The sequence below is a fragment of the Haliotis cracherodii genome, unplaced genomic scaffold, assembly GCF_022045235.1.
Source record: "Haliotis cracherodii isolate W230 unplaced genomic scaffold, xgHalCrac1.p SCAF_25, whole genome shotgun sequence".
NCBI classification, from domain to species: Eukaryota; Metazoa; Mollusca; class Gastropoda; order Lepetellida; family Haliotidae; genus Haliotis; species Haliotis cracherodii.
The window spans coordinates 2,707,838-2,731,585 of record NW_027266281.1 but is presented as its reverse complement, the minus strand read 5'-3'; the positions used below and the strand labels follow the sequence as shown (position 1 = coordinate 2,731,585).

General features: G+C 41.5%; 2 protein-coding genes across 2 annotated transcripts in view; one reads left to right on the top strand and one right to left on the bottom strand.

The window, feature by feature from the left end:
• Window positions 1–23,748, bottom strand: part of LOC139472806 (uncharacterized) — a 112,682-nt gene that overhangs the window by 37,837 nt on the left and 51,097 nt on the right. Inside the window, exon 21 of the transcript XR_011653898.1 lies at window positions 9,724–9,782. The gene's annotated coding sequence lies outside the window, so the exon portion shown is untranslated. The remainder of the gene's footprint in view (window positions 1–9,723; window positions 9,783–23,748) is intronic.
• LOC139472629 (uncharacterized) lies at window positions 16,168–17,115 on the top strand. The gene has a single exon (XM_071255096.1). The coding sequence runs from the start codon at window positions 16,168–16,170 to the stop codon at window positions 17,113–17,115; it is 948 nt and encodes a 315-aa protein (XP_071111197.1).

Here is a 23,748-nt window from a genome sequence, read left to right as displayed (position 1 = left end):
TACACGTGGCCCAGGTCCGGTCAAAAGTATGCTAATATAGTTAGGGATTGTAAAAACATAAAGGATCCAGTTATGAGGATCAGTTCTTGATCGCGGATTTCGTCAAGGGTGTACTGAGATGATAATGGTGATGATCAGTATTTGGTCGCGAGTAGCGACAAGAGCATACTGATATGATTAAAGAGATTGCCAAACAGTCAGAACTTATGGGACGAACTATGGGGCACACAGGGGAACACATAACAGAGGTTTAAACACTGAACACTCCTTCTCATGATGACACTGATTGGAAGGAGGAGGAGGGGACAACATTCTGTATACGTTAAGCTGGTAGCCCGAGCAGTGGTAGCTGGTACAGTTAAGATAGGAAAGCAAGTCTTCCGAAACTTACAGAAAGCATGACAAACAAGTAGAGTTCCATGGGTCAGTTGTGGAAAGTGAAGTTGCGGATAGCGACAGGCTCAGTTGTGCAAAAATGAAGTTGCGGATAGCGACAGGTTCAGTTGTGGAAAGTGAAGTTGCGGATAGCGACAGGTTCAGTTGTGGAAAGTGAAGTTGCGGATAGCGACAGATTCAGTTGTGGAAAGTGAAGATGAGGGGATGTCACATTGGAAATATTTCTTGGGAATAACCTTAACTGTAGTGGGAATTCTTGTGGGGATTCTCTTGTATGTAAGATTTATTAGACCCTGGCTAGCCAAGCGAGGAATGAGTAGGAGGAATGTTTTGGCTACAACCGAGTTTGAGATGGCGCCAGTTGACACTGGGAGCGCAGGTCGCGCCTACAGAGGAACTCTACCCTCTGCGCCACTCTTGACACAAAGGGACTCCGATCCAGCAGAAGAAGTTCGACCAACTCCCGCCATACGGAGCATCTACCCGACGCTGGATGCGGGTACCCGAGGGCATCGTGAGTTGACTGACCCACGTGGACAGGAGTACGGACAACAGAGAACTACATGAACTGTTGTCGTCGCATACGATCAGAACACCATACTACAGAACTTTACAAGTTGACTGTGAAAATATACACAACGCATGAAAGACGATTTAACATGGTGCAGCTGTTTGCACTTCGGTTCTTGATGTGCGAGGATGAATTGTACCCTGTTTTTGAATGTGTTTTATTTGTGAATTTATATATGTATGCATATTAACTATATTCTAATTAACAACGGCTTGTTGTGGCTTGTACATACATTTGAGGTATTCATGCATCTACGGATTGTCATAATTATTTTAAGAAATTTTATGCTGAAAATTTCTCAATAAGATAAGGGCGAATGTAACACTATCCAGTATGGCCAGAGGCTGTGTAGAGGTGAGCAGAAGAAAGGGGTCAGTGACCAGGTGATGGTCATAAATCGGACAGTGTTGACAAAGAGTTTCCCCGTGTACTGTACCACGAACTTGTGTCGACCCCCCCTAAAAGGTTCAAGTGTCATTTCATGACCAGATGACGGTTATAAATCGGACAGTTGTTGACCGGTTTATCGTACCACGAACTTGTTTTGACCCCCCTGAAGATTTGAGGGTCACAGCCTTCCTATATAAACCGCACTGTCAGTGTAGTCTAGAGAGAGGCAGAGGGGGCAGTCGTCTAAGGCGCCGCGATTCGCTGTGCAGAGTTGCGTTCCTTGAACACGCCAGAAACCTGTGATTGTGGGTTCGAATCCCGGTTCGCCCCAATTATATTTCTAAGTTTGTCAGCACCATACCCTTGCTCGTGGGTTTCACCGAAGTGGTAAACGGCTGAGACCTGCATCATTTCGGGCTTTCCTCCCACATTAAGCTGACACGCCGTGATATAACTGGAATACTGTTAAAAGCGGCGTTAAACCCAACTCACTCACTCACTCACTGAAACTGTGCAGTTTGATTAATTAGAATTATACTTAAAGTTACGACACTGGCAATAGAGGTTCATCTTCGTACACAAGCAGTAGGGTAAACTTTGTATAGATCTAATTACATGACATTTGGGTACAGCTAGCACATCTGACAAAGTCTAGAAAAATTTTCAAAATTGGTTTAATTCTTCCAAGAAGTGGGCATCACACCTGGTGAGATAAGGGCGGGTTGCGTTAACTCTGACCGCAGCCTTGGAATCTGGTGATGGAGACTAGCCGCAAGTCTATGTAACCAAAATCCCGCGATCACACTTGCTTCACGCTTACCGACACTTCTCAGTGGCTCACAGCAAACATCACATAGCTGCCTTCCCTTACTTACAGATCGCTATGCCGGAAACGTGGACCAAGTTTCCTGTTGGAAGGAAAACAACTTTTTCGACAGCCTGATTAACTTACGTGTCAGACTACAGCAGTACACTGACAGTGCGTTAAACGTGAGAGAGGTACCTCTTATAGAGAAGAATGATTCAAGGTTACATAAAACATGCACACTCAAAAAAATACGCGCAGATATGTTGCAAACATGTTCATGTGCCAAGAAAACAGTTTTTATACCATTCCATTCTGAACACACTTTAAACATATATCATGTATACCACTATGATTATTTCAACCTAATACCTATTGTGTCCACTGAGGTGAAATTGGGTTTAACGTCGCGTCCAAGGTTATTGCACTTATATAGCGACGTGTACGCACGTGTGTCTGTGTGGCTATGTGGCAGCTTGTACTAGTCCGGAATGATGCCAATTTATAGTGCTAGCTCACTGAGGTACCATGCTGCAGTTTAACATGAATACCCCACTCAGACTCCGAGCCGACCAGTCCTTATTTAAGCCCCTTAATGCCGAGCGCGAGACAGGGTAACAACAAGTACCATCGTTTAACGTCTTTTGGTATGACTCGGTCGGGATCGAACCTCGGACCGTCTGCTCTCCAGGCGAACGCTTTACCTCTGGACCACGGAGGCGGGGAAAACAATAGCAAATGTTTCAGGTAGTCATTGTTGTGAAAACGTGTCGCTAGTTTTGCTTTGATTTTTTGTTTTTCTGTTTTACTGTTTTACTTATTATTACCTAAATATTTAAACTCATGCCATGTTCTCATATCCTGATTCTGAAGTTGCAATTCGGTTTACCTTCTGGGATACGTATGTGCGCTTTCTGACAGTATAGGTACTTACATTGCATCAGTTGGTATGTATCTACAAAATATCTTTGCGCCGTGTTGATCCTCTGGCTAAGAGTTATATGTTGCGACTTTTGCGCGACTTTAGACATGTCTTCGTCGAGCATTGTATACGATATGCAGTTATCAGGTGCTAAAAAGGCCCCCAAAAGTAAATTTGTATTCATGAATAGGAAATGGCGATTCCTAAACTGTTATCTTCATGCAATTTTCATAATCGACACCGGAATGTATGAGAAACAAAAAACAACACAGTCGAACATAATTCTCTGATTTTCAACACGTGTCACTATTCTTCTTCTTTTTATTATATACTGATAAGATTTACGGCAAAGTTATGTTGTGAATTTGCGTTTTCTTCTTGATGTTTTGGAAGTCTGTCTTTTGGTGTTGTGTGTATTCCGTTGTGTGTTGTGTTGTGTCATCAGCGTGTGTGTGACCACATGTACCTGGCGCAGACATCTAGGAGTTTGCCATCTGTGATGGGTGTTCTCTGTTATGTGTGCTGTGTTTTGTGTTGTCTGATGTGTTCTGTGTTGTGTGCTGTGTTGAGTGCTGTGTGATGTGCTGTGTGATGTGATATGTGCTGTGTTCTGTGTGCTGTGTTCTGTTATGTGTGCTGTGTTCCTGGCTGTGAGATGTGTTCTGTGTTGTGTGCTGTGTTGAGTGCTGTGTGATGTGCTGTGTGATGTGATATGTGTTGTGTTCTGTGTGCTGTGTTCTGTTATGTGTGCTGTGTTCCTGGCTGTGAGATGTGTTCTGTGTTGTGTGCTGTGTTGAGTGCTGTGTGATGTGCTGTGTGATGTGATATGTGTTGTGTTCTGTGTGCTGTGTTCTGTGATGTGTGCTGTGTTCTTGGCTGTGTGATGTGTTCTGTGATGTGTTTTCTGCTGTGTTAAATGTTCTGTGCTGTGTGATGTGTGCTGCGTTCTGTATTCTGTTCTGTGTCCTGCTCTGTGTTCTGTGTCATTGTTCTGTGCTGTGTTATGTGTTCTGTGCTGTGTTCTGTGTTCTGTGCTGTGTGCTGCGTCTTGGCCGTGTGATGTGTTCTCTGCTGTGTGATGTGTGCTGCGTTCTGTGTTCTGTGTTCAATTTTCTGTGCTGTCTTATGTGTGATGTGTGCTGCGTTCTGTGTTCTGTGCTGTGTGCTGCGTCTTGGCCGTGTGATGTGTTCTCTACTGTGTTATGTGTGATGTGCTGCGCGCTGTGTTCTGTTTTGTGTGCTGTGTTCTGAGCTGTGTGATGTTCTGTGTTCTGTGTTCAGTGTTCTGTGCTGTGTTCTCTGTTCTGTGCTGCGCGATGTGTTCTGAGCTATGTGCTGTTCTGTGTTCAGTGTCATGTGCTGTGTTCTGTGTTGTGTGACGCGTTCTGTGTGTTTTGTGCTGTGTGTCATGTTCTGGGCTGTGTTCTGTGTTCCATACTGTGTGCCGTGTTCTGTGTTGTGTGCTGTGTTCCGTGCTGTGTGTTCTATGTTGTTTCCTGTGTTCTGTGTGATGTATCATGTGCTGTTTGCTGTGTAAAGTTATCTGCGCGCTCTGTGCTGTGTTCTGTGCTGTGTTCTGTCAAAATGTTTATCTTTATCCAGCAAGAAGCCATGCACGCCACGCGAATGCACCGTTCATGCATGTATATCATTTAACAACCAATTACAGTGAGGGGGGGGGGGGGGGGGGCATATAGACAAGTTGGTTTACGGCTACAACGATAGTTATCCCTCTAATGTCTGCAGGAGACAATATTTTTTTTGTTCGACATAAACGACGGTATGCTCACCAGCTAAATACTTTTGATGAAAAAGACTTGTTATAGAAGCCACGTGACACTGTAATTTGTGATAGCGTGGAGCGCGCGAGGGTGCACGTGTCTTGTATAAGTCCTACAGTGTAGCATGAAAAAAGAAACAAGTAGAAATCCACTGCCCTTGTGTTTAATCTGTTTAATCTGTGCATCCATTTAACGTTCATGATGATTCCAGGCATTTAGGTCAACATTGGAGTTGAAGTTAGCATTGTCATCTGGAATCGGAAAAGGATTGGGTCGCCTAGAGCGATTTCCTACATGGGAAAAATGTGTGCAGCATTTTTCTCGAGTCTCCGATGTGATTTTACTGGAAACTCACTCACTCACTCACTCACTCACTCACTCACTCTCTCACACACTCAGTTTACACAGTGCCGATTATGGCTCCCGTTTGACATCAGACAGCGCTACGACACGAAAAGTGGAAATGTCGGATTACTAATCTCAGTGATCTGATATGTCATATGATTGTCTGAACGCAGTCGTATACGTTCGTACCAAAGTCCGTGACTCTGTCGTGACAGATTTTGCTCTATCGGAACAAAATCGTAACAATCCTGTGTTGGCTGGACAGTGTCCTTTGGATCGGGATGCTTTCGTGGTGAACAGGCATGATTTGGAGAAATTGTTCATTGCCGTTTCTTGTCGATTGAATCCTGATTGCGTCCAGATCTTGGACCCCAAGCTTATATGAGTCCAAATTGATATGTGTGAGTTTTTTTCACCAACGAAAACAACCATGCAAATGTGATCAAAATCAGTTATATGAAATCCTTATGCAACAAATATATCTATGCAATGACGGTATGAAAGTGATCATCTAGCCAATTTGAATTAGTGCCAGTTTGAAAACTAACCAAGTGATCTTTATAATGTGCAATTTCACTACAAGGTAATTACCGCTTTTCACAGATTCAATAAATATATCACAGAAGGTTCTTTGAATTCAGGAGTCTGGCTTGGCGGTGCGACTCAGTACCGAATAATGATAATGAGTAATGTCATAAAAAGTACAAATTAAACATCTCAGCAAATATTTCGCATAAAGAAATTTGAAACCAGGAGTCTAGCTTTACCGGGTGACTCAAACGGTACTTGTGGGTACTATTGCCCTTTTAAGTACAATGGGTGCTCTTCCCGTGCCTTTGACGGAGCTTGCCCAGATATTGTGGGTGCGATGCCCAAGAAAACACAAAATCCTTAATTCCGACATCAAAACTCTGAAATGCTGAATACTGCTGTGCTGTTAATTACTAATTACTGACATACAATAAAAATATGTGTGGGGGTGGCTCACCCAAGAATATCCCTAATCTGAATTCAAAGTCCTAGACAATACATTCAATTTTGTACAAAACTGTGCACATTAATAACTTGTAACAAATTACAAATTTTGTCATTTAGATTTTTGAAATTACGAGTCGAGCTTGAAGGTGTGACTCGATAACCCTACAGCTTAGGTTTGTCTGGGCCCTAGCTGTATCTATATGTCTAGCGTGGCCTGGAGACATTTCAAAGATTCACTACACAATAACTTCAAAGATCTAGCTTGACTAAAGATGTAATTTGGAGTATATTGCACATATATGAAACTGAATTTTTGAAAGACACATTTTGGCATTAATATACTGGCTTTGATTAAACATACCTGGTTGCAATATTCAACAGTCACACAATATATATCCTTGATTGAGTGCATATAGATGTCATGGCTCCAAGCTTCACGTAACAGAGGGAAGTTGTCATGGTGACTGATTTACGACACCCATTGTCTAAAGAACATTTAATTGCAAAGGCTCATTACCCTGGAGCCATGACATCTATATGCCTTGAAACATTTAATTGCTGTTATTTATTAGATGCTAATCCTATTTGTTAATCCCCATTTTTGTGTACATCGACTGTCTGCCATCCTTAACAGGATGTGCAAGTATGTCACTTATGATTTACTGTTTACATTTATATTTATTACTTACTAAATGTCAGGTGACCTTGGCTATATAAGCCTTGGTCCAGAGAGATTGAGAGAAGAGAGAAGGGGTTTGACTCTCTTACCAAGCAGACCTCTCTCCCACAGCCCAGAGTGTGTACCGACTCTCTGTGGCACCCTCAGTTATTTCTAAGATATTGTAAATTGTTAATTGTTCTTGTAAATAAAATTGTGATTAGTCTCCTGTGACTCTGCCTCTTTGATGACTAATACCCCAAGAAAACCAGCGCGTCATCTGGAAGGTATTGTTCACCCAGAACAGTTCCATGATATATACAACAATTGTCTGCACAATAATCTGCACAGAGTTTTTGATTCAAGAGCCCGCCAAATCGCAAAGACACACATTCGATGAAATATGCTATACTTGAAAATAACTTCTCTTGCGGAGTAAACGTCAGTAGTCTTACGCCAATAACTCTACGGTAGGGAAAAGTAAATCCTTATGAGTAGTCTAATCAGATTTATTTTTCAGTTTGGTTCCCTGACACTTAAACAGTTACATGTATGAGACAAGGGTGCATATCAAAATTCGCCGTCATGAAGTTTGAAGTTTAAACTAGACAGAAAAAGGTCGGAAACTACTTTACTAATCTCACAATATCTCGACATCCGTGGCATTGTATTAAATGTCAGTCACACTATGTTAACGCCATGATGACGGTTATGATTTTGATTTTAAGCACACAGTGTTTAATATCTGCACAGATGAAAAGGGTACTTTCCATCTACGGTCCCGTGTCACCAAGTGAGTTAAACGCGTTACAGTACATGCCAACTTACGGGGAAAGAGTGAGTGAGTATGGTTTTATGCCGTTTATTATGTGCAGTATTCCAGCAGTAGCACGTCGGAGGACATCAGAAATACGTTCCACGCTTTCTTCTCATGTGGGGAATCGAAGTTACATGTATGCCTTGGGCGAGACGAGCAAACGTTTTGACCACTTGGCTAGCCCCTCGCTGTAATAACAACCGTGCGAATCAGACTCGAAATGTCCTTTTGGAAAAAAAACACCCCTTAGAATCTATACTAGGAGTGCCTGTTTTAAGCCTCCTTGTTATTTATTCGAATATAAATAACAATATTAAAGCGTGTTTATGCCCTTGGGCTTAAATGAAATGGTAAAATGGATTGATCTCCCAAACCGGGAGATCTTCAAGAATTGTTGTAGCACGCTCCTATATGGCACATTTGACCAAATATTGCACCACAATTGTTAGAGGTTTCCATGTATACACGACACATTGGGCCCTTAATACAGATGATATTCTAGATACTCAGTAGGACTGTTTTATCGCATGTGACAAACACTCATAATTGCGCTATTTGGTTCTTGTTACTTTGTTGACAGATGACTAATTCACTCCTTGAAAAAAGAAAACAATTTCTTTTGTTAAAGTGTTGCTCTTTCATTTCACTTATGAGTATTGTTTCATTTCACATGTGACAGTCATTCTTCCTTTCATGCTTTGATCATCTGTGGTTCCGAAGCCCTGCCCTTAAATTTAGATATTGTGCTTCTCAGCTTAAATCTGGTAATTCCGTAATACGCCCAAGGCTAAGAAAACGCGCATTTCCGGTACTTTTCTTGATCAGTCGTTGTTTTATCAATGTAACTACATTCAAGGCCTCAGTAAAGCTTTCAAAACGTTTTATAGTACACCTTTCCAAATATGACGCATCAGTGACAAAAATGATGTCCGATGCAATTCCTCATTTTGACTTGTACCATGTGTTGCTACAGGTAAACAACTGACTTGTCATGCGTTTGTGACGAGTGCCACCGGTGGGGCAGGATACGTTCACCTTTTCGCGAACACCTTGTTTCATTACTATTTGATAGTGATTCATAAACACATGCTCATGGTTGTCGTCTAGGGCGCCGCGATTCGCTGTGCAGATTTCCGTCCCTTGGGCACGCAAGAAACCGATGATTGTGGGTTCGAATCCAAGCTCACCCGATTATCTTTACAGGCAGCCCTGTTGTTGACAACATGAGCACCCAATCTACACAACTGAGATACGATAGCATGCAAGAGGCAGCCCCGTTGTTGACAACATGAGCACCCATCTACACAACTGAGATACGATAGCATGCAAGAGGCAGCCCCGTTGTTGACAACATGAGCACCCATCTACACAACTGAGATACGATAGCATGCAAGAGGCAGCCCTGTTTTTGACAACATGAGCACCCATCTACACAACTGAGATACGATAGCATGCAAGAGGCAGCCCCGTTGTTGACAACATGAGCACCCATCTACACAACTGAGATACGATAGCATGCAAGAGGCAGCCCTGTTTTTGACAACATGAGCACCCATCTACACAACTGATATACGATAGCATGCAAGAGGCAGCCCTGTATTAGACAACATGAGCACCCATCTACACAACTGAGATACGATAGCATGCAAGAGGCAGCCCTGTTGTTGACAACATGAGCACCCATCTACACAACTGAGATACGATAGCATGCAAGAGGCAGCCCTGTTGTTGACAACATGAGCACCCATCTACACAACTGAGATACGATAGCATGCAAGAGGCAGCCCTGTTGTTGACAACATGAGCACCCAATCTACACAACTGAGATACGATAACATGCAAGAGGCAGCCCCGTTGTTGACAACATGAGCACCCATCTACACAACTGAGATACGATAGCATGCAAGAGGCAGCCCTGTTGTTGACAACATGAGCACCCATCTACACAACTGAGATACGATAGCATGCAAGAGGCAGCCACGACGGGTCTTTACACCAGCTTGTTAATTGTATGAAGGATTTAGGAGTTGGCTCTCTGCCTGCTGGGTATCCCCACCTACCTTTTGTGTAGTCACTGGGAGACGTTGAGCCCTCTCGCGTCGTTTCGCAGCACACGAGGCTGAAACACAGAATATGCTGTTCAGAAAACCATATAAACCATTATACATAAAAGTCATGGCCATTCCACAAATGTTATGCATCTAAATATTTTCAAAGGTTAAAAAAATTGTAAATATGTTTTTTTGTAGTATAAATATCAGGTGATTGAGTGATTGGCAAATCAGTGAAGCAACTATCGCTTATCGCTTTTGGGGCTTGCTATGCTATCAATCATCGGCGCACCTCAGAGTACGTACAGATATTGCTTATGGAGCTTGCTATGCTAACTATCAACAGTCGGCGCACCTCAAAGTCTGTACAGATATCACTTATGGTGCTTGCTTTGCTAACTATCAACAATCGGCGCACCTCAAAGTCTGTACAGTTATCACTTATGGAGCTTGCTATGCTAACTATCAACAATCGGCGCACCTCAAAGTCTGTACAGATATTGCTTATGGAGCTTGCTATGCTAACTATCAACAGTCGGCGCACCTCAGAGTCTGTACAGATATCACTTATGGAGCTTGTTATGCTAATTATCAACAGTCGGCGCACCTCAGAGTCTGTACATTCACGATTCACGTGGAAAGGGAGAACTAACAATCTTGGAATGGTGACTCAAAATACCAAACATGTCAACATGAGGAGTGACAAGTTCATCAGTTCTTTCTAATTATTCTACATAGACATAAAATATATTTGGACAAATTTCTTATATCTTTTAACCTACTAGGTGATACAGTTCTGAAGTGTTTAAAAATATTTGACCACTTGTAGTATTGTTTGGAATATACGGAATTCTTATGTTAGAGAAGAGAATCGCATCTGAGAAGAAAGTGAATCACTGAGTTGACAAAGTCGTCTTCTCTTGGTATATTCTGCCAGTCTCAATGGGCAAGTTATGATTTGAAGTATTTAGGAGTAACAGATAATTTACTTACTTTTAGTGTTTATAGTATATACCCTTTGGACTCGACTCCATACTTTCCCTCGACTTTTGTATAAATGGATCCTTAAGTGTCTTTTCGACAGTTGAAACTAGCAAATTGGTAGTGTGTATGTACGGTTTTTGTAAAACTTCAGTGAGTCCAACATTGTTTAGTATGTAATGTAGCGATACAAAAAATGTGATATTTTATGCATGCAACTTTGGCAACTCAGTTTGTGTCAGTTTCAAGAATTTTAAGGGTATTTTTTCTATTACTTCTAATTTTCAAAACCCCATTCATATGAACAATATAAAAGTTTTGGAGCAGCCATTATATGAAAAGCAATTGGAAGACAATCGCGTGGTAGGTTTATATTTCTGGCGCTTTTTAATAAACAGGTCATCACTTTTGCTGCATTTTCAATCAGAGCTTAAATTCTCACAACAATTTATTTTTCAGTGGAATATTAATCCTCGGTTGGCACGGATATCTTCTTTTTTTCTAGGGGCCCTTTACTTATAAAAAATATTACTTTTGATGATTTAGCTTGTTCATCTCAAATTTATACACACACTCCAAAAAAAGAAAGGCACAGGTAGTATGTAGTTCATTGAATCTGACTGCACAAAAAATCTGGTATAGAGATTTGATATATGTTCATTGGAAAATATTGGTGGCCTCATATTCGATAAACGGTGTGTCAAAACAAAGCCATTGTCGATTTGCAATCTTTTAAACGGCATTGTTTTCACATTTTTCAACAATGTCATGGAGGAAAACATCAAAGCAAAATGCATTTGCATGTTATGGCATTCGTAACTCGTGGCAGTGGCTATAAAAAGGCAAGCAGAAGCGAAAAATTTGTCATGCAATTGTTAACATTTTCCCAGTTCTAAAATGCAGAGACTCAGCGCCGCCAATCTGAACATCGCCATAGGACGTATCCAAAGAGGAGGAATCGCAGTCGTCTGTTGCACACCAATTCAACGTCCACCACAGCACCATTTGTCGCCTTTGTGACCGATTCACACAGTTCAGTTCCTTTGCAGACCATCCGACCGAGAGTTACCACCCCTGCACAGGATTGCTACATTCGACTGTTCCACCTACGTCATCGCAATGCTACAGCTACGGAGACGGCACACTTTTACGGAGACGGCAGGACGCATCCCTGGTTTAAGGAGGATATCGGACCAGACTGAGGAACCGAGGCTGGAATAAGATCCAGAAGGCCCTTATCGTCCCTGTTTTGCAACAGATCCATCGACAGCGACGCTTGCGTTGGTGCCATACCTCACAGCCTTGGAATTTGAGAAACTGGTGACGAGTGTTGTTTAGTGATGAATCACGATTTCTTCTTCACCGGCAAGATGGAAGACAATGTGTTTATATTTGTCGAATTGAGCATTTTGCCCCACAGCAAATCACTACATGAATCAAATTCTTCAACCTCACCTTCTTCCAATCATTGGCCACCAGAGGGAGCTGTTTCAACAGGACAACGCTCCACCGCATACATCTCGTGTCACTACCTAAATAATGCCAACATCAACTTTTTGCCCTGGCTCTCAAGATCTCATGATCTGAACCCATTCGAACACCTCTGGGATGAACTCGATTGACGTGTACATCAACGTTGTCATTTAATGATGCCCTATTTGGGAAATGTAAACATAAATGGATTACATATATAACAAACTTTTGATGAACTTGGACATAGCTACATTTGGTTTTCACAAACTTTCAAAAATCCCTCATACCTTAAACATCTAGTCCATAAAACAATAAATGACATTAACCTGCAGTGTTGGACCAGTGTACGGGATAAGTCTTCAAAAGGCACAATGGATAGTATCACCAAAAATGATTGCCTAAATTTTGAATATTATTTAAACGTACTGCAGGAAAACGCTTGGCGAGTCTTACTTAAGTTTAGAACTTGTAATCATAATCTACCTATTGAAACTGGGAGATGGAGAAAAATACCTTTAACCGAGAGGAAATGCCAACTTTGCACATTATCTGACATAGATGAAGAATTTCATTATTTGTATATTTGTCCATCTTCAGAAAACGAAAGAAAACACTTTTTACACAGATTCTACTACATTTAACCCAATATGCATAAAATGAATTTACTTTTCAATAATTCACGGCTAGGAACATTGAGAAAACTGTCAACATTCTGTAAAATCATCATGTCATTGTTTAAACCTATCAAGTAACTCTCCCTCTTTTTGAATTGCACATATATTGCTGTCATAGTAAATCTGTATTAATATGAATGCATGCTCGGCCAAGATGTTTTTGTATGTATTCTATATCTATATGTATACGTATTATGTTGTTGAAATTATGTTGTACTTCTGATGCCGCTGATAGCGGCCTGAGCGTACACAAAGCTCAGTTCAGTTCAGTTTAGTTACAAGCAGAATGGCGCAGTATTCCACATGACAGAATTCGTACACTTATCCAGGAGTGCCGAGGAGATGCAGAGCTGTGAATACTGCCCGGAGCGGTCACACGAGATGCTGAGTTCAGCGTAACCTTGTGGCTTTATTTGATATGACAATGAACAGTTTTCAATGCCTTTGTACAACGACAACATGTGACTATCAAGCTCCAAAATTTAATATCTGTATCTATGATATTAAATAAAATATATCGACTTTATTAGGTACATTGAATTTCCTAAAAATCTACCTGTACTTTTCTTTTTTTGAAGAGTGTATGTACATAGAAATTATTCAGGCAACACCTAATTCATAGACCTATTATTCGGTGAATTTAGAGAACAGAATGTTACGGATTAATCCGTGTGACATATTGCATCTTACTGTATAGCATGACGTTTTTGTAGATAAGTACTGCAACTGCATATGTATGTACTGCAACGACGCGCAATGCACGGATTTGCGCAATGTCAAACCAAAACATTTTTGAAATCAAGTTTGGAATCATGACATGTCACACTCTGTCCTTTAAATTTCTATTGCGTGTTCAGGACCCTAATTGTCTTGGCACGTCGTAAATTGTCAGAGGCTACAAGGTGTAAAATTATTGGCATCCATTATTCCTGGTAAGTAATACATCCACAATTGACATTTAAACATTAATATAACAGTCTGAATAAACACATACACGAAAAGGATACATACGGTGTTTTCCCCGAGTCTCCGGAGGCAGCCATTTTGATCTTAATTTAAAACACGACACTGGTGCCACCTAAAGAAAAAATACTGTACCGTATTCGCGCTGAAAGTGATGAAAATACATTGATCTGCTTCAGTTCCACAAGCATGCTCAGTTTACCGCTAACATTTTATGAATTACTTTATCTGGGATTTCCAAATGTGATTGGTTGTGTTGACGGCACACAGATTAAAATCCAAATGCCAAAGGTCAACAAAGCTGACTTTGTCAACAGAAAGGGATTTCATTCTCTGAATGTTCAGGCAATTGAGATAAAAAATGTATTTTTGTAAATTGAATATCTTCCATAAACATTGAAGACAAACATCTCCTGTAAACATATGTATGAATGATACTAGAGTACAAGTCAGATTATGGCATTTATGATTAACTGAATAAAAAACAAGGTGCATGTCCACAATGAAAAATAATATATTGATACACAAATAAATACAAAGCTTTCAAATGTATGGGTCTGTAATTCCTGGCATCTGCAATATTAATTTGACAATACCTAAAAAAGTATGTTTTAGTTAAATTGATACAAACTCCGCATCTGTTAATGGGTGAATATACATGTACTGCCTGTGATTTCATTAAAAGAACTTGTTTTTGCTTCAGGCAATAAATGTTGAAAGATGTTTTAAAACTGACAAATAAGATGATTTTCCATTATCCCACCAATCATTCATGTCATCAAACATTGTTCGTAATCCAGATTGTAAATTACTTTTATGTGGATGGTTTGCTGAACATAGCGGGGCATAAAGCAGTAGGACCCTCACCATAAATCAATCTGTGAGTCTGGAAGCTTCTGACGCCTGTGACGGAACAGACGACGGAGCTTTGCATAATAGATGACCGCAAAATATCGTTTCGTCGACCATAAGAACAGTATATATCTTTGCAAGGGTAGGACGTGGATACAAATTTTGCAAGCCAAGATAACTCAAACTTTCGATCTATCAATTTACAGTATCTTTAGGATGCTGGAAATGTGCTTCTGCTGTCGGGTCCGCTGACATCCGTCCAGCTTTCCAAGCAGAATACCCTCCCTTTTTGAAACCTCCTCCAACAAAAGCATCTCTTCTTCCTTCGTCCAATCTACCTTACGTTTTTTGGCATCCATGTTTGCAAGCTACCGCAGACGACATGCCACACGCGACACGCTACACGCGCCAGTTCACACTCAGACGCAGTGGTGAATCAGCAAAACGCCACTGCCACGGTCTAATTTGCATATCACATGATCGGACTTTTCTCTTGTTTGTAAACAAACGCGCTTTTTCATAAATCGTTATAAAACGGACTTATGCAAGTATTTGGGGGCGCTTTACATATTGTTTTGCATAAGTATATATATATGCTACTACAACTGCGACAGTGAGTTGCATGACAATATATATTTATCCATCAAAGTGACTGTATTGCAGCTCTCCGATGGACTTCGATGACAGCACGTGGAGCCATACAACCAATGTAAACAAAGAAAAAACTACGCCAAAACAAGTAGATTTTCACATATTAGCATACTTTCTAAATGAAACATAAGCATTCTTTGACATTTGGATCTAAAAAAGGTGTAGACTTGTTAAACATGAAACGGATGAAAAGCATATGCAACATCTTGAATGGGCTGTGAAAGATGTGACAAATCGTCTCATGGCACTGGCCTGTGGAAAAGTGGCCTCAGACCACAATTAATTTCCTTCTTTGCTATCTACAGTGACATGACAGACCACCATAATTATTATCAGTCGTAGGCTGTTCTCCTGTTGCATGCTGTTGCATGTTTCGGCCAGCATCCACCAGCTTGCTCTTGCAGTAACAACTGTCAACAATGCTCCAGGGAGCTGTGGTCTGAGGCCAGGGACCATGCTGGCTGGCCCCTGGCCGCATGGAACTCTGGGTAGGAGAGTGGCGACAGCTGGGTTTAAAAACAACCCGAATTTCCCATCTCCCTTCTCTTAAGAGTTCCGATGATTACCGTCGTGCGGTTTAACGTACGCGTGTCCCTATGACGCCGGTTTAGACGAGTTTGCTGAGACCCTTTCAAGATCCAGTCTTTAACTGAATCTTAGCTAAGCAAAATCTTAAAAACTTAAGACAAAATTCGTGCTTAGCAAAAATTGTGCTAAGATCACTTTCGTGATCTCGGGGCCAGTTCTCCAGACAGTCTCAAGTGCTTTTGTGCAGTCTGCAAAAGGCACAGAATATTTTTTTCTTTTGACCAATGATTGACAAAAACGTTATCTGTCGTTGAAAACTTCCTACGTAGACATGCCCTGTAAACCCTATGTCCACATGCCCAGTAAACCCTATGTTGCCATGCCCTCTAAGCCCTATGTCCACACGCCCAGTAAACTCTATGTTGACATGCCCTCTAGGCCCTATGTCCACACGCCCAGTAAACTCTATGTTGATACGCCCAATAAACCCTATGTTGACATGCCCTCTAAGCCCTATGTCCACACGCCCAGTAAACTCTATGTTGACATGCCCTCTAAGCCCTATGTCCACACTCCCAGTAAACTCTATGTTGACATGCCCTCTAAGCCCTATGTCCACACGCCCAGTAAACTCTATGTTGACACGCCCAATAAACCCTATGTTGCCATGCCCTCTAGGCCCTATGTCCACACACCCAGTAAACTCTATGTTGACATGGCCTCTAGGCCCTATGTCCACACTCCCAATAAACTCTATGTTGACATGGCCTCTAAACCCTATGTCCACACGCCCAGTAAACTCTATGTTGACATGCCCTCTAAGCCCTATGTCCACACTCCCAATAAACTCTATGTTGACATGCCCTCTAAGCCCTATGTCCACACGCCCAGTAAACTCTATGTTGACATGCCCTCTAAGCCCTATGTCCACTCTCCCAATAAACTCTATGTTGGCATGCCCTCTAAGCCCTATGTCCACATGCCCAGTAAACTCTATGTTGACATGCCAAGTAAACCCTATGTTGACATGCCCTCTAAGCCCTATGCCCACACGCCCAGTAAACTCTATGTTGACATGCCAAGTAAACCATCTGTTGACATGCCAAGTAAACCCTATGTTGACATGCCCTCTAAGCCCTATGTTGACATGCCAAGTAAACCCAATGTTGACATGCCAAATAAAGCCTATGTTGACATACCAAGTATAGCCTATCTGGACATGCCCAGTAAACTCTTTGTTGACCTGCTCTTTAAACCCAATGTTAACATGCCCTGTTAGCCTTATGTTGCCGTGCTGTGTAAGCCCTATGTTGCCATGCTGTGTAAGCCCTATGTTGCCATGCTGTGTAAGCCCTATGTTGCCGTGCTGTGTAAGCCCTATGTTGCCATGCTGTGTAAGCCCTATGTTGCCATGCTGTGTAAGCCCTATGTTGCCATGCTGTGTAAGCCCTATGTTGCCATGCTGTGTAGGCCCTATGTTGCCATGCTGTGTGAGCCCTATGTTGCCATGCTGTGTAAGCCCTATGTTGCCGTGCTGTATAAGCCTTATGTTGCCATGCTGTGTAAGCCCTATGTTGCCATGCTGTGTAAGCCCTATGTTGCCATGCTGTGTAAGCCCTATGTTGCCATGCTGTGTAAGCCCTATGTTGCCATGCTGTGTAAGCCCTATGTTGCCATGCTGTGTAAGCCCTATGTTGCCATGCCCTGTTAGCCTTATGTTGCCATGCTGAGTAAGCCCTATGTTGACATGCTGTGTAAGCCTTATGTTGCCATGCTGTGTAAACCCTATGTTGCCATGCTGTGTAAACCCTATGTTGCCATGCTGTGTAAGCCCTATGTTGCCATGCTGTGTAAGCCCTATGTTGCCATGCTGTGTAAGCCTTATGTTGCCATGCTGTATAAGCCCTCTGTTGCCATGCTGTGTAAGCCCTATGTTGCCATGCTGTGTAAGCCTTATGTTGCCATGCTGTATAAGCCCTATGTTGCGATGCTGTGTAAGCCCTATGTTGCCATGCTGTGTAAGCCTTATGTTGCCATGCTGTGTTAGCCCAATGTTGCCATGCTGTGTAAGCCCTATGTTGCCATGCTGTGTAAGCCCTATGTTGCCATGCTGTGTAAGCCCTATGTTGCCATGCTGTGTAAGCCCTATGTTGACACATGTCGAAATGCTCTGCATGCTGTATGTTGTCATTTTAAATGCTAAATATAACTTTGAAATAAGCTTAATTTACTGTCTTCACATTAAAACACAGAAGGTTAAGACACATTTCTAAAGGCAGAGGAAGGCATTGCCTTTGTATATATTCAATACATTGTTTGAAATTCCAGGCATACATTTATGTTCTATTCCAAAGGAATAATAGATTTCAAACAGTTTTAGCATGGAATGTTAACAGAGGCGATTGTAAATTAACCGTTTCCATAATCAAAAGAAATATCTGCTAAAAGTCTCACCTGCAGCATCAGGAAACGGAGAAGACGATTGTCAATGACACCTGCGAGAATGAAGATGTAGCCAGCGACGTTTCAATAACATCGCTCTCTTTTATGTCTTCTGTCATCACACAGCTTGTATTCAGTGTCATCATGAACTCTGTAAGACCAGTGATTCTTTGCTTTCAAGCATGTAAATCTTCAATCGTCTCATTTAGTTAAATGTTCGAACTCTGAATGTCAGTACTTAACTTAGCTGCAATTCCTACTTCTGTCTTTTCTCTCATCACACAGCTTGTATTCGGTGTCATCAAATCCTCCCTAAGAGTGAGTGAGTATGGTTTTACGCCACTTTTAGCATTATTCGAGCAATGTCACAGCGGGGGACACCAGAAATGGGCTTCACACATTGTACCCATGTCGGGAATCGAAACCGGTTCTTCGGCGTGACGAGCGAACGCTTTAACCACTAGGCTACCTGACCGTCCCCTACCTTAGAGCAGTCTTCATTTTCTTTGCATCACGAAGAGCAGCTGCCGTCTCATTCAGCTGCAGTTGTAAACAATGGATGTCTTTGGTCTGCTGGCAACGTAATTTTCAAGACTCTCTTTGTAAGTGTCTCCTTCCCTTTCAACATGTCTGAACTGGCATGCCACTGAGCGAAGTTGTGTCTTTGAGTTATGAATACCGGCTTTCATGCTGTTAACTACATCTAGAACATGTCCGCTGATGCTATTCCCCAAATAGCCTTCTTTTGGAATGTCAGTAACCGCTTCTTTCACTGACACTTTATCAAGGCAGGAATGAACGTGTAATCTAGTTCATTTTTCAGTGATAACAAACACATGTTAAAGTCTTGATATTAACAACTTTCTTTTCCCTGCTTTGATATATGTGGCCAGGATGTGGCCAAACTGGTGACAGCATGAACGTCGCTGACACCACACAACAACACAAGACTGAGAAATATAACTCTTTTCATTTCCTTTGCGCACAATTACTGTGGAGGTCGGCCCGACTCAAGTGTTTGGCAAAAGCCCAGCTCGGGCAAACGGGTGTGTATGTTGCGCCACAATAGAAAACAGGATGGATCACTTTTTTCAGAATATTGTCTTTGATACAAAGAACGCGGTAATAGTCAAAGGAATTATCACCATTTAGTAACTAAAATATATACTCTTCAAAAAAAGAAACGCAAAGCAAGATTTGTGTGGGTTTGGAAAATACATTTATCCGAGGAACCGTTCAGGGTATTGAGCCAAAATGTTGTGGAGAGAACACTTAGTGATTGTAGTCAGCTCAGTTATCAGTACATAGGAAAAGTCCAAGGTGAAGGTCAGCTACCATCAATAACACGCAAGTCCCCCACTGGAATCGATAGCGGCCTGAAATCTCCTGCCAATGTAAGAGACGAGTATGAGAATCACATCCTGGGGAATGGTAGCCCATCCGGCCTGCAACCCCAAAGGCAACTGCTCCAATGTCTGAGGTTGTGGTTGACGTCGGAGTAGTCGAGTATCCGAATCATCACACAGGTGCTCTAAACGGTTTAAATCCGGGGATCTGGAGGGCGCGGGGAGAACATTAATGTTGTTGTTGTGTAGACAGGCTCTTGTAATCCGTGCTGTATGCGGTCCTGCTGGAATACACCGTTGAGAGGACGTGTTGCAATTTGGAGGACGTGTGGTTGGTGAATTTCGTTGATGTATGGTTGAGCCGTAAGATTGCCCTGGATATGAACCAAACCTGTCCTGCCATGATAGGCGCCCACATCATAACGCCACCCTCATCAAACATGTCCACTTCCCGTGACAACACCAATACAGTCGTTGTTGACAACACCAATGCAGTCGTTGTTGATGATGTTGTTGACGATGGTATCAATATCGATATAATGTGTCGCACAGGACGTCTTTCTGCTCTCAAATGGTTTCGTAAACACTCTGATCTGAGATTCTGCACAGTCCGGGTATTTGGGATGCGGTTGATGTTGCTGTGGTCGTCCTTTCAGGTGGCGCAGTCGGATGGAGCAGGCGGGGATGTTGACCCATGCTGTTGAAGCTAATAGCCTTGTGATGGCACTGGGCACGATATTGAAAATCCTGGCTACAGCTGATTGGGAATCCCCTGCCTGCAAGTGGGCTATGACATTGTTTCTTTGCCTGACATTACTTCTTGTAGTCTTCATAGTCTTTATTTCTGAAGTATAGCATTCATGCAGCCCTGGTGTTGCAGCCTGGCTTCCACTGCGACACCATCCTGGTTGACATTTGATGGCGGGAGGGAGCAGGGATGTCACATCTTCTTTCTTTCATCATGTCTAACCCACAATCCGCTGATTCTCGTTCCAAAACTAAACAAAGACATGTAGAAACAGATGCTGTTTTATCATCATATCGGACAAAATCCAGACTCATTGCCACGATTTCTGGTTGTGGAAAGAATAGATGGCAACCAACTCAAGGTCATCCTTTTGTTATTTCAAAGGCAATAGAGGGAATTTATGGTGACGTCAAAAACGTCACTCGTCTCCGGAGTGGTTCCATACTTGTAGAATGTGCTTGGAGACAACAATATAAATCTGCTCAACGCACATTACTTTGCAAATACAGAGATTGTTGTCTCTGGGCACAGATCACTGAATTTGTGCAAGGGTATTGTACGGGATCGTTCCAAATGTCTGTCAGACATGTCTGAGGAGGAAATTGTGGCAGAGCTAAAACCTAAAGTTGTTATCGCAGTTAAACGATTCACCAGCAAAGAACATCACAAGATCATTAAAAGCAATACTTACCTTTTCACATTTGCTCTTTTAAACTTCAAAAATCTACCAAAGCCAGCTATTTCAACCTGGGAGTGGATATTTTTGTACCAAGTCCATTCCATTGCTTCAAACATCAGAGATTTGGACATGGTGCCGGATTCTGTATAAACTCTCCAGTTTGCTCCCGTTTTAGTGAAAAACATGACAGCACCGATTGCACAAATGTTACTAAGGGTGCAAAAACTGCAATGGTGAGCACATTTCATCTTCCAAATTATGACCGAAGTTTGAAAGAGAAAGGAAAATCGATGCAATAAAGTACACGAATAACATTTTCTGACGCCAAGAAACTTGTTGCAGAACTGTCAGCACCAAATCCTTCCTCGAAATCTTCTTCTGCCAGAGCATCCTATTCTATCTGCAAAGTAGATAATGACTGCCAGACAGCCATATCCTGGGTTTCAGACAAACAAACTCCCTTGTTTTCCATTTGTGAAGAATCCGCTTCTTCTGAAACACAGACCGAGATTCAATTGAACCCTTTGCCTCAGTCGCAAAATAAATCTTTGCCTGAGACACAAAAAGACCCTCTGTCTGAAACACAACCAGAGGCACACCAGGAAGTACACGAATCTACAACAGTCCATTTTGACAAAAAGGGGAAAATTGTTAAGAAAAAAAGAAACATGTTGCGGTACCAGTGCCTTTTACAACCTCCATAGAGGTTCCTAATCCGTTTGAACATCTGCAGATGGATGTCACTCAGCAGCTTATCAGGCGGAGTGGATATTCCCCCAGATCACCTGTTAAACCTCCCTAATTTCTCAAATTTATACACAGTGGAATTGTAGAGAGCTTCAGCATAATTTTAATGACTTACAGCGTTAAGGTTTTTTAGCTTTAGCTTCTGCATTTTGTTTACAAGAAACCTTCCTCAAAACTACTGATAACTTTGATTTAAGACAGTATGATTCTTACCATAGCTCTTCCCCTTCGGGTGATAAAGCAACTGGAGGATCTTCTGTTATGGTGAGGCAGGGCATCATTCACAGTCCTGTTCCTCTCAATACCCCTCTTCAGGCTGTTGCAGTACGTATAACATTTAACATTGGTTTTACTTTGTGTCCGTTGTATGTACAGCCATCCTATTCTCTTCAACAGTCTGATCTCCAGGGACTGTATGACCAGCTCCCCAAAACATGTGTCATCATGGGAGTTTTGAATGATAATAACCCACTTTTGGGGTAGTAATGTCACCAACACAAAAGGAAAATTACTAGAGGATTTTTTCTTCAATAATGATTTATGTCTTTTTAATGATGGTTCTCACATGTATATTCATCCTGCAACTGGAACATACTCTTGTCTGGACTTGTCAGTTGTAGATTCAAGTGTATTTAATGAATTTAAATTGTCTGTCCACGATGACCTCTGTGAAAGTGACAATTTTCCTACCATTTTAAAATCTGTTACACCATCTGATGTTCCTCCATAATCACGATGACATTTAACTAAAGCCAACTGGGCATTATACGAAGTCCTTTGTTCTTACAAACAAAAAGCTGAAGTTTTTGTTGATTTTCCCGACCCTATACAACTTTTCTCTGATGAACTTACTAAAATAGCTGATGAATGTATTCCGAAGTCCTCCTCAGATCCTCACAAACGTAAAACATTGTTCAACATATACGCTAACAAGCTAAAAAAGGGCTGTAAAATATGTCCAACACCATCCAAAGGTCCATAATATCAATAAATTTAAAGTTGTAAATGCTAAAACCCGGCGCAATTTCAAACAAAATAAACGTCAATCTTTGCAAAATTATGTATCCAAGATTTATTCACGGACCCCTACGTCCAAGGTATTGATTATGATTCAGAAAATAAAAGGTAAAGGTGCTACACCAAGCATCCACCATCCCAAAGACTGGAATCAATTGTTAACTGATAAATCAGAAATTGCAAAGGCTAGAAAAATGCTTTTTGCCTGTAAAATAAGGATAAAAGATTTAACAGACGTATTGACATATCGAGTAAATACCTAAATAATTCAGTCACAAGCAGTCCTATCAAGAGGTGCACAGGAGAAAATTTCGAATGTAAACAGGAAGTTCACATTTATTCGAAGTCTAATTATGGCAGTCTAACACAGACTATAGAAATATGCGCTCGTAACTCTGTTGTAATGATAATAATGCCCTGTTGTACCTATCTTGGCAATGGCTCGTGGCAAGACATAACACAACATTCCAAAGCACAGATTCATATACGTCATAAATGATACCTCTAGATACCATCTGTAGAACAACAAATACTTCGTGATTCCAATACCTCAACCTTCCAATACTCATACCCTTTCATAGCTTTTAACCATTCTATCATATATTCAAGCAAATATAATGCAGTACATATACTACATTGCTACCCCGCCAACGCACATGTCAATTAAGTACAATAACAGCAATATTTTAAAACCACCCCCAACTCGGGTAATATTTACCGTTTAATATATGCATGACACCACACGAATATTTCCTGAGTTTATTATCCCTTTTCTTGTAAACGTACATTTTAAGGGTAATCACAATGTCGGTTAGGACACGCTAGATTAGGTCAATTCGCGTTATTTTGATATATGCTCATTTCATAGTTCGTATTTATTAAATGAAGCCAGAAAAGCATTTTCTAGCATTTCCGACAGTAGTATAGTCCTCG

Excerpts from the sequence above, each read along its gene's own strand:
- LOC139472629 (XM_071255096.1), top strand. The coding sequence starts at position 16,168 with ATGCCCTGTAAACCCTATGTCCACATGCCCAGTAAACCCTATGTTGCC.